Source organism: Lactuca serriola, chromosome 6, assembly GCF_051521515.1.
Source record: "Lactuca serriola cultivar US96UC23 chromosome 6, Lser_US96UC23_V15, whole genome shotgun sequence".
Lineage (NCBI taxonomy): Eukaryota > Viridiplantae > Streptophyta > Magnoliopsida > Asterales > Asteraceae > Lactuca > Lactuca serriola.
Genome location: NC_136413.1, coordinates 168,699,598 through 168,712,332, shown reverse-complemented (window position 1 = coordinate 168,712,332; position 12,735 = coordinate 168,699,598). Strand labels below are relative to the sequence as shown.

At 40.2% G+C, this 12,735-nt stretch overlaps 1 protein-coding gene across 1 annotated transcript; it reads right to left on the bottom strand.

Annotated features, from left to right (window-relative positions):
* Window positions 1–1,431: 1,431 nt before the first annotated feature.
* Window positions 1,432–2,031, bottom strand: LOC145057337 (histone H3.2). The gene has a single exon (XM_079005152.1). It carries the CDS (start codon window positions 1,955–1,957, stop codon window positions 1,547–1,549), a length of 411 nt encoding a protein of 136 aa, XP_078861278.1. The 5' UTR covers window positions 1,958–2,031; the 3' UTR covers window positions 1,432–1,546.
* Between the last annotated feature and the right edge of the window lie 10,704 nt (window positions 2,032–12,735).

Genomic DNA, 12,735 nt, shown 5'->3' with positions numbered 1-12,735 from the left:
ATATTCGTCAAATAATCACACATAAGACATTGGTGGGTTTCTTCACGTTCTATTTAGATATATATTCTTCATTTACGTTGCACACTGTTTGCTTCCTGGCCGGTAGTTGCTTATTCTAGCCTATTACATACGACGATGGCTACTTGTAACATGGTCCTGATAACATCATATGAGGAAGATGATGATGATGATGACGACGACACTCTTTATAAAATGATGGAGGTTTTGAGATATGTCTTTAGATTTGTGTGTGTATTATATATAAGGAAGAACTTTGTATATGCTCTTATTAAACGTCAAAATATCGTATTTGCCCAACCAAATATCTAAATATCATATATATTCTTTATAATATTTCAAAATATCATATATGTTCAAAAAAAAAATTATATGTTTTCGAACAATTTATAATCCTTTTCTTATAACTTAAAATCATTATAATTGTTAAAAAGAATTAAATAGGCAATACCACCCTTACTTTTTTGAACTCATGTAGAGCTTTATATCAAACAAACAAACGCTTAACGTCGCATATCTTTAAGCTTTGTAGAGGCCGCCATCAGCCATTTTACTTGCGTTCGCCATCTTCTGGGACAATCTTCCGTCCCATGTTTATCGATCAATTAAACTCCACAAGTTAGTGTCGCTCACTATTTTTACTTACTCGAGAGTTTAGTTTCTCAAAACCATTCGAGATTAATGCTTCTTAATCCGCTGATGGCGATGCATTAAAAAAATTGAAATTGGTTGTAGCAAAGGTCAAAGGAAAACTACACAATTTCGTTAGCTACTTATTTAGAGGTTGCATGATATTCTTGTTATTTAGCAAATTGAAACCAATTTTCCAGTTTGGATTTTTGGAGAGGATTGTAGAATTGTAGACGTTTTTGAATCAAAAACTATTTTTTTTTTCTTTTTTTGCAACTATTGGTGGATTTAATGGTATTTTTTTTAATGTATCATGATTTGATAATGCAATCTTCCAACTTATACATCTTAATTACCGTCTTCTCTCTTTAGTTACTACTTTTGCATATGAGAAAATTAATATCTTGAATAAGTAGAAATAGTGAACGACACTAACTTGTGGAGTTCAATTGATTGATGACGCATGGAGTCATAGCTTATAATCTGATTTTTTGTGTGTTTAAATATTTGATGCTTAAATTACAAAAACTGTTTTAATCTCTTGTGAACATTACATGTAACAATTCCATTACGCCGATAAATGTGCTAAAATACCAACAAGAAACGGATTTACGTAGAAATGTAGCATCAATTTATCTTGAAATACATCATCCATTGATGATTATTATAATTTCTTGATAAAAAATACAGACAATAAAAAAACATAAAAACTCATCTCTCTTATGATCAAGCAGATAGAAGAAGCATCCAAAACGTTAATAAAATCATATAAAGAAACTCAAATAAGAAAGGCATGATTTCTATTAAAACATAGATCGTCAGTAACATACAATACAGATCTGCCTAAATCGCTAACCATAACAACAAACTGTTGTCAAACAAAACCGTTTTCACAGATCTAAGCCCTCTCACCTCGAATCCTTCTAGCCAATTGCATATCCTTAGGCATAATTGTAACCCTCTTAGCATGAATCGCACACAGATTAGTATCTTCAAACAAACCCACCAAGTAAGCCTCCGACGCCTCTTGAAGTGCAGCAACAGCACTGCTCTGGAACCTTAAATCTGTCTTGAAATCTTGAGCGATTTCTCTCACAAGTCTCTGAAATGGAAGTTTGCGGATCAACAACTCTGTGCTCTTCTGGTACTTACGGATCTCTCTTAGGGCAACAGTTCCTGGCCTGAATCTGTGTGGCTTCTTCACACCTCCGGTCGCCGGAGCAGATTTACGAGCAGCTTTAGTAGCGAGCTGCTTTCTGGGAGCCTTTCCACCGGTGGATTTGCGGGCAGTTTGTTTTGTTCGTGCCATTTTCAGTGAACTTTGAGAGGCTGATGTTTGCTTCTTTGAATGTGAGATTGACTGTTGAATATAATCGATAGCTATGAGAGTGGTATTTATTAGGGTTGTGCGAAATTTGAAGTTATTTTTGGGGGAAGAGCGCCAGATTATATGGACCGTTAGATTCAATAGACGGCCACGATTATGTATTACGGGATAACACGGATCGCGATCCGTGTGGTTTTAAGCTCCATGTTTGTGAGGAAATAATTTTCTTTATCCTTGTGAAAAGGAAAAGGGACGAATTTAACTTCAAAATAGAATGAAATTACGAATATATTTTTTTTATGATTTTTAAGTTAGTCAAAAACGTAAGTACTAGTTTAGTTACAAAATCGCAGGTATTAGCCGGAAATTATAAATTCCACCATTATTGAGGGAGGGCAAAGTGGACAGTTACATATGACCTAATTTTTTTAGGGATGATTGTTTGGACGATCGGGATCATAGGAAGATAACAAGTGTGTATAGTGATTTGGATTCATGATTGGTGTATCAGATGGTTGGTAGGTGTGAATGAGAATATAATATGGTCGTTTTTACTTGTAGAGTTGAACATCTTGTATCATTTGCCTTTAATTTGAATTTCATTTGACTCTAATTTCAAATTATTTGACTCTAATTTCAATTTCATTTGACTTTAATTTAGATTTCATTTCACTTTAATATCAATTTCATTCAAATATAATTTTGATTTCATTTTACTTTAATTTCAATCTCATTCGAATATAATTTGGATTTCATTTTACTTTAATTTGAATTTCATTCGAATATAAGTTGAATTTCGTTTGACTCTATATTTTTGCTATAAAAGAATACAACCTTTTTATTATTTCATACCTACCAATTCAAATTATTTGTTAATTTCTTTCTCATACGATGTCATCATCATCCTCAGGTGATTATGCTTCTAAATTCATAATCAACCATCTCTCAAGTAATTCTACATTTCAACTATATAAGGAACTAAAATGCTTGGAAGCAGAATAGTCAAATGCTGAAAGTTCAAGACGTACTGGACAAAGTCGAAGATAGAAATCGTGAAGAAGGACATAAACGTCTTTAGAAAGACTATTTCGACGAGCATCCTGTTTTCCCACCTCAAATGTTTAGACGAAGATTTCGGATGAGGCGAGGACTATTTGTTCAAATAGTTAGCAGTATCTCTAACCATTCTATTTATTTTCAACAAAGAAAATATGCTTTAGGAAACAATGGTATTTCCCTTTTAGAAAAATGCATTGCTGTCATACGCCAGTTGGCATATGGCACAATTGGTGACCTATTTGATGAATACATATGAATTTGTGAATTAACTTCAATCGAATGTCTACAAAACTTTTGTTGATGTGTGATTGAGGTTTATTCAAGCCATTATTTGATAAAGCCTAATGCTAATGACATCTAAAATTTAGTACAAAAACATTCAGAAAAGCATGGGTTTCCTGGTATGCTTGGAAGTATTGATTGCATGCATTGGCCTTGGAAAAATTGCCATGTTACATGGCAAGGTCAATATACTAGAGGTGATCAAGGTTGTCCAACAGTTATGCTAGAAGCAGTTGCGTCACAATACCTTTGGATATGGCATGCATATTTCGGGGTTGTCGGCCCGTCGAGTCTAATAATGACATTAATGTGCTTAACCAGTCACCATTATTCAATGATGTATTATAAGGTTATGTTCTTGAATGCAATTTTATTGTTAATGGAAGAACATACACAAGAGGATATTATCTTGCATATGGTATATATCTTGAATGGGCTACAATTGTTAAAAGTTTTCCACATCCGGCTAACCCGAAAGGATAAAGTTTAAAGAAATGCAATAGGTTGCAAGAAAGGATGTGGAGAGAGAATCTGGTGTTCTTCAGTCTCGTTGGGCAATTGTACGAGGTCCAACAAGATCTTGGCAACTTAAATATATAAAGGATATAACGTATACATGCATTATATTACATAATATGATCGTAGAAAATGAAGGAAATGCAATTAGTAATTGGTCAGATGATGTTGATCCTCCTATACGTGTGAATCGAGGACCTGTCGAAGAAGTTCAATATCAAATTCAAAGAAACTTTGAACTACGTGATAATGCAGTGTAACGCCCGTGTTTCGAGGCTAAGCATTAATATTACATAATATGATCGTAGAAAATAACAAGAACTCCTTGACCTTTGAAAGCTTAGTGCCTCAAATGTTGCGCCTCTAATGGAATCACAAAACACTCTTGCAACAAGATGACTTGGGAGATAGGAGGAAATCAGCCAGGGCAACTCAAAGAAAACACAAGGCCGATTTCATTATGCTAAGGGATCTATTTACAGTTGAGTTTATTAGGGTTTTATGGTGGAAACCCTAATTTCCTTGCTTAGGGCTTAAACAATCCATGGAGCCCATCTAGAAAGCCCTTGGACGAAATCTTCTTGGACTCTCCATAAATTTCGTCCAATCCCTCTCTATTAGGAATCCATAGCCCAACTAGCAACTATCAGATAATTGCAATATTAGTCCCCTTTATTTAATCAGTCTCTTATGGTCACCAAATTAATTCCAATTTAATTTCTGACCAATACTAATTAAAAAACATGTTTTCCAAATAATATATTAATCTTGTAATATATTAATAAAACCATTTTGAGTACAAATTGACTATTCATATAATAAATTATACTCTTTCTCTCTCCTATTGTCATCCTATCAAGTTGCATGAGTGAAGGCAACCCAAAAGGACCATGCTCATAATTGGGTCAAGTACATACCATAATAGTTATGGGCTTAGACACTTAATCCAACAAGCTCCCACTTGGATAAGTCTAATAACTATTTTGCAAGTACGACTTCAGAACCTGATGAGCAATCGTAGCTTTCAAAAACCATTGTTGAACTCTGATCTTATCAGTAACGTGTCCTTTAGATAAGGGATCATATATTCCTCTATTTTAGATATCGTATGAACTGAGACATGGATTATAATCATTATCTTTGTTCAACGGTCAACGGTCAACCCGACTCGCCGAGTCTGGCGTGGACTCGCCGAGTTCCTACGGGAACCCGATCCCTCTGAATCTCTTCCGACTCACCGAGTCACTCACCCGACTCGGTTACTCAACCCCTGGTTCGCAATCGACGAACAACTCGCACCAACTCGCCGAGTCTGGGAAATGGACTCGGCGAGTGCATTCCATGCACAACCCCAACCGACCTTCTGAGGTCAGATCCACTTCACTAACTCATAGATCCAGTCTCCTTAAGCTTATTGACCACGTAAAGTCCAAGTCTTGATGCTCATCAAGCATTTAATAGCTCATGAATGGTGTTTTAGCCTCAAATACATTGATCCCAAGCCAAAACCTCCATGGATGCATATAAAGCTTGGCAATGAGGTGCTCTGGACCTCTATGGGTCCAGATCCAGGACCTTAACTCGCTAAGGGACCATGAGGACACTAGATCTAGCCACAAATGGGTTCAAAAGCCCTAAATCTACATGAACATCACAATAACAGAGAATGATTCGAGATTGTACCTCAGATGTGATGTTCTGGACCTCAAATCTTCAAGAATCCACCCCTCTCTTGCTTCTTCTTGGCTAGACCTCCTATTTCCTTGCTAAACAACAACTCCAAGATCAATAATGGCTCCTTCCCTCACTTGAATCACTCAATTGCTCTAGGGTTTCACTCTGGGGTCTGATGAGTGCAAATGACGGCCATAAGGCCCTTTAAATACGCCTCAAACCCGAGAAATTAGGGTTTCATTAAACAGCGTGGACTCGCCGAGTCCACTCTTGGACTCGTCGAGTCCGGACGCGAACCCGCGTCCAAATCCGCGATCATACTCGGTGAGTCTAGCCTCCAACTCGCCGAGTCCCCTCACAAATTACCAAAATAAATAAATAAATAATACCTGGGAATCCGGGCTGTTACAATTCTCCCCTACTAGAACTAGACTTCGCCCTCGAAGTCTCGCTCTGCAAATAACTCCGGATGTTGCTCACGCATCTCACGCTCCGGTTCCCAAGTCATCTCGGACCCCTTCCGATGTTGCCACTAAACCAAAACCAAGGGCACCTCCTTGTTCCGCAGAACCTTGATCTTTCGATCCATAATCGCAACTAGTCTCCCCGCGTAGTTCAGGCTCGCATCCACCTGAATGTCCTCTAACGGCACTACCGCCGACTCGTCGGCTATACACTTCCTCAACTGAGACACATGGAAGATATTATGAATCCGCTCCAATTCCGCGGGTAGCTCCAAGCGATATGCTACCCTGCCCACCCTCTCGATCACCCGAAACGGTCCAATATACCGGGGTCCTAGCTTGCCCCTCTTCCTGAATCGGATCACTCCTTTCCAAGGAGATACCTTCAGGAGAACATAATCGCCAACCTGGAACTCGAGCTCGGTTCGACGTCTATCTGCATAACTCTTCTGGCGACTCTGAGCGGTCAACAACCTCTGCCTGACCTTCTGGATCTGATCTGTCGTCTGAAGCATTATCTCCGTACTACCCACCACGCGTTGCCCTACCTCACCCCAGCAAATGGGGGTACGACATCTCCTCCCATACAACAACTCAAAAGGTGGCATACCGATGCTCGAATGATGGCTGTTGTTGTATGAAAACTCTGCCAAGGGTAGATAGGTGTCCCAACTCCCTCCAAAATCCAAAACGCATGCTCGGAGCATATCCTCAAGCGTCTGAATCGTCCGCTCGCTCTGTCCGTCCGTCTGCGGGTGGTATGCGGTACTTAAATGCAGCTTCGTACCTAACTCCTCGTGGAACTTCTTCCAAAATCTGGAAGTAAATCGCACGTATCGATCCAAAACGATCGACAACGGAACCCCATGCCGCGATACCACCTCCCTCACATATAACTCTGCCAACCTCTCAGCAGAAGAGCTCTCACTAATAGCAAGAAAATGAGCGCTCTTCGTCAACCTGTCCACAATCACCCAGATCGCATCGACTCCTCTCGCAGTCCTTGGCAATTTGGTTATAAAATCCATGGTAATTTGTTCCCACTTCCACTCGGGAATCTCCAACGGCTGCAGCTTACCATGCGGACGCTGGTGCTCGGCCTTAACTTGGCGACAAGTTAGGCACCTCTCGACGAACCAAGCAACATCCCTCTTCATACAGGGCCACCAATACTCTTTCTTTAGGTCCAAATACATCTTGGTAGCCCCGGGATGGATCGAGAACTTCGATCGATGCGCCTCCTCCATCAAAATGGTACGCGTCCCTCCCACAAACGGTACCCAAATCCGTCCCTGGAAGGTCATAAGCCCACAGCTATCGGTAACAAACTCCGACACCTTCCCGATAACTCGCTCTCTCTTACGGTTCTCCGGTCTCACCGCCTCGGCCTGGGCCCCTCGGATGGTATCCAATACCGGAGTCATCACTGTTAACCTCATACAGATATCCTGCATCGGGGCACCCTCTGCCCTACGACTCAGGGCGTCAGCTACCACATTAGCCTTGCCCGGGTGGTACAGGATCTCGCAATCATAATCCTTTACCACGTCCAGCCATCTCCTCTGCCGCATGTTCAGGTTGGGCTGATCCATCAAGTACTTCAAACTCTTGTGGTCCGTGTATATCGTACACCGAACCCCATACAGATAGTGACGCCAGATCTTGAGGGCGAACACCACAGCCCCCAACTCCAGATCGTGGGCGGGATATCTCGTCTCATGAGGCTTTAACTGCCTTGATGCATACGCGATCACATGCCCTCTCTGCATCAACACCGCTCCCAACCCCGATATCGATGTGTTATAGTACACCACGAAATCCTCCATCCCTTCCGGTAGTGCGAGTACAGGAGCTTCGCACAATTTCTGGCGAAGGGTCTCAAACGAGGTATGCTGCTCTGGACCCCATGAGAAAGTAACACCCTTCCGGGTCAACTTGGTAAGTGGCACGACGATCTTGGAGAAATCTCTGATAAATCTCCGATAGTAGCCTGCCAGCCCTAAGAAGCTCCTGATCTTCGTAGGTGACCTCGGCACCTCCCAACTCATCACAGCCTCGATCTTGGCCAGGTCAACCAAAATCCCATCCTGGTTAACGAGATGCCCTAAGAACTGGACCTCCCGTAACCAAAAATCGCACTTGGAGAATTTGGCGAAAAGCCTCTCCACTCTCAGAACTCCGAGGAGCTCCCTCAAATGTTCCTCATGCTGCTCTCTGGTCCTCGAATACACCAGGATGTCATCAATGAATATAATGACTGAACGATCCAACATAGGCCTACACACCCTGTTCATGAGATCCATGAATGCCGCTGGTGCATTGGTGAGCCCGAATGGCATCACCACGAACTCGTAATGCCCGTAACGAGTCCCAAACGCCGTCTTCGGAATATCCTCATCCCGAACTCTCATCTGGTGATATCCCGATCTCAAGTCAATCTTGGAGAACCAAGACGCCCCCTGCAACTGATCGAATAGATCGTCGATTCTCGGTAACGGATAACGGTTCTTGACCGTCAACTTGTTCAACTCCCGGTAATCAATGCACATCCGGTGTGAACCATCCTTTTTCTTGACAAAAAGGATCGGCGCTCCCCAGGGAGAGCTAATGGGACGGATGAACCCTTTCCCCAACAGCTCTTGCAGCTGTGAGGATAACTCCTGCATCTCTGGCGGCGCTAGCCGATACGGCGCCTTGGCGATAGGCATAGCCCCGGGAACCAAATCGATACGAAACTCCACCTGCCTCTCGGGAGGCACACCCGACAACTCCTCGGGAAACACGTCCGGGAACTCACGCACTATCGGCACCTCATCCACTGAACTTGGCCTCCCAGCGGCCTCTCGCACATCTGTCACATAGGCTACGAACCCCTTGCAGCCCTGCTGCAAACTCCGCCTCGCTCTAGCGGCCGAACAGAAAACCGAACCACCACGAGTTCCCTCGCCGTAAACCGTCAGCGCTCCCCCACTAGGATCTCGGATCGTCACCAATTGACGCTCGCAATCTACGACAGCCCCAAAACGGCTCAACCAATCCATTCCTACTATGACACAAACATCCCCCATAGCGATCGGAATCAAATCGATCGGGAACTCCACCCCGAAGATCTCCAGCATGCATCCACGTATCACCTCGGTAGCACATACCTCACGCTCATCTACTATGGAAACCCGCAGAGGTCGACTCAACGCCTCCCTCGGAATACTTATGTGCCGACTAAAAGCCAAAGATATGAAAGACCGACTCGCACCCGAGTCGAATAAAACCAATGCAGGTACAGAACTCACAAGAAAAGTACCTACGCATAACATATAGCAATTACAATAGCATAAACTCAACATAAAATAGATAAAGGATACATACCCGCCACGACGTCAGGTGCTGCGCGGACCTCCTCCGCAATCAGCTGGAAGGCTCTCCCCCTAGCCTTCGGTGCTTCGGCCTTCACTGGCCGGGTCTCAGCAGCTCGAACCACAGGTGCAGATCCCTGCGCTGACCTCTGAAGCTGGGGGCACTCGACCTTCCGATGGCCGGTCTGGTTGCAATGGAAGCAAACCGAGAACCCCTTCGGACAGTCCCTCGCAAAATATCCTTCCTTCCCGCATTTGTAGCATACCCCAGTCTTGCACGGCCCGTCATGGATCTTGCCGCACTTCATTGTATAATGTTTCGGATAATCAACTTAATACTTGAATTAAAACAATAGTTACCCCATGCTCCAAGCATGCATACTATGTTTATATATGGTCATTACTTTGTGAAATAGATCAATTGAACATATTTCCAATGATGCTCATTTCATAATTCCCATTCCTTATCACAAGTGTAAGAATACCAAATTCTTGCCACTGTTAGAAAAATATTAGATTCTAATATTTCATGCAATGACCCTTTTGTAATGTCACAACACAAAAGTCACAAAGACTTTGCCAATGATATTACAAAGTACATATTCAAAGTACATTCCTTTGAACATCCTTCTTGCATAAAAGTTTCTAATCTAAATGGATTCTTAACATCCAACTCCCATTATGGAAACATTTCCATATTTGCCATATGACAACCCATTATAAACATAATCCTATCTATTCATAATAATGTCGATATGTTCCGTCCAATACTATACTTACAACTGCCCACAAGTGACCAATATTTGGTGAACTTTAAATTGTCCTTGAATGTTGTTTAACTAATTTAGTTATATCCGGTTTTGGACCTTTTTCCCTCTTAATGCCCTAGGCATTTGGAAATGATAGAACGGTCGAATATTACAGCATATGTAATCGATCCTATACCCAAAGCGTACGGGATACGTTACATAATGTCTTACATAGAAACATGATACTTTACCAGTCTCTTTCTATAATATTGCCATATATAGAATTTCCTTATGTTGAACCTTTTCAACATAACATTCATATATGTCCTTTGACTAAAATTGATTAAAATTTCTCGATCTAAACTTTTAGATTTGAAGTGAAGTATACATTTCTCTCCCTTAACTATAGCAAAATAACTTTTCAACCTCTACAACTTTGCGAATTGAAACTTTTGTTTTTCTATAATTAATATTGCTAACTTGCAACACTTAACATAGTAATCATGCTCCCACTAACATGATAATTATAACACTTATGCTCCCACTAGCTTTGACATGTACTCAGAAAACAAGTGGAGTTCTAGAAATCAATACTTATTGACTTTCTTACCAAAGTTCATATTTCTGATACGTGATGCTTCGATAAGACTTTATTTAAGCTTATACACCTTTTATTAGAAAGCTCATATGTGTGTCTAATATTTCAGAACTTACAACAATAAGTCTTAGATGTTAAACTAATTGCCAATCTCATAATTCGAACTATGAAGAGAGATGTCGTAATCAATAATCGAATTTGAGAATGCAATTTACACAATCACTATCTCCTTAAAATCTTCCTAGTGAAAGCGTTTACTCACAATTATTTTCATGAAGCGGAGAAAAACCTTATCACTTAGATTTTATGGTGTATACGTTCATATCCATGTGAATTTTTCATAACCATAATCACAAGACAATGTTTGTGACAAATCCAAACTCATATGGATTGAACTTGTTTAATCTTTATTTCTTGCCATCTGGCAGCACAAGTGCCTACCATGTCTTCCAAGTAGTTAAGCAGCTCACCTATACATATCAATGAACTTTTAATGATTAAGGTGCTTTGCCTTTATGAATTCAACTGAGAAATCATAGAACTCACATGCATAGTCAACTCAACTGGAATGACACAAAAAAACAAGAATATGTCAACACGATAGGTTACAAACCTCAAGTCGTGTGCCAGTGTTTAACAATAGGTTTACTCTTGATAAGTTCTTGAAACTTTTCAAGACCATTTAGACTCCCATTGACCTCTTGACATATAAGATTCTCTTATCAAGAAACATTCCTTGACAAACAAATACTCAAGAGTTAACGTGGGTTCTTATCAAGATAAACACTTCACACAATTGGTTTTAGTTGATCTTTTTCTTATCCAAAACATCACAATTTACCAATTTCAAAATGTGCAAGAGTAAGAACATTCCTACTAAAGATTATGTCACTCAAGTCACAATCTTGGAGTATGACTCTAAGACTCGATTTCGGAACAAAGTATGATTCACCTTTTGATTTAACCATTTCAACAATTCGCGATTCCTCTTCTTATCCATACTAATGCACTAAGGCGTCATTAGAGGATCAATTGCGACACGGTTTCATAATCACTAAGTTAATCATAAAATACAATACTTAAGTACTCTCCCTTATTTTCAGATTGGATAAACTTTTATCTTTTTGCCTAATTGATTCTTCTTATTCGTTCTGCTTTACATTGAAACCTTTTCAACGATTCAAAATTACACTAAATCTTGTAAGCATAACCATATTTTCTAAACTTTTTAGCAAATCATGACGAATATTCTTATCGTTCTTTGTGGTGGACTTGGCCTAGTGCACAACAATGCGTACTAGATCTCTTAGTCATTCATTTGACTCACATACTTATGTGAACAAGGAATTAGTCTCAATTTCCCAAATATGAAGGTTCTCATTCATTATACAATACAAGTCGCATGATTCCAAGTTTCTATCCAGTTGAAACTTGGGTGATAAGAATCTTCCTTATTTGTAAATTTCTAACACTACCACAAATAACATAATTAAGAAGCACACCCATTTTCAATATTGCTAAGAATAGAAACATACAAACATCCTTTTTCACAAAAGCCGTTTCAAGGATATACAAAATTTATTTTATTTATAAAGGTGCGGAAAAAACTTGTCCTTACAATGCAATTACAAATGAAAACTATGTTACTAAATATTTCTAAGCAATCTATCCTAAGTCTTAAACAACAGCTCAATAATCCGATATTCAAATCATGTGATCGAAATCCATTTCTTCGTGATCAGACTCAACTCACTATTCCTTTAAGCTTCCTTTCTTTTCTTCGATCCTACAAAACATCAAATTGTATTCTTATCACATCATGTATTAAGAATCTACAAATAGGAACTTAATAGAGTTAGATAATGAATTTTACATGAAGTAGAGTCATACATCTTGACTCTCTCATCTTCGCGATCTTTCAGGCAAATGTGGCAGCTCCGCATCCAATGTCCCTTCTATTGGCAAATGGACTCTTTTGGAACAACACATGGGACAATCTCAGATTCAACCTTTCTCTTTACCATCCGGTCAAATGGTTTGACCTTGGCCAATCCCTTCCATTGGG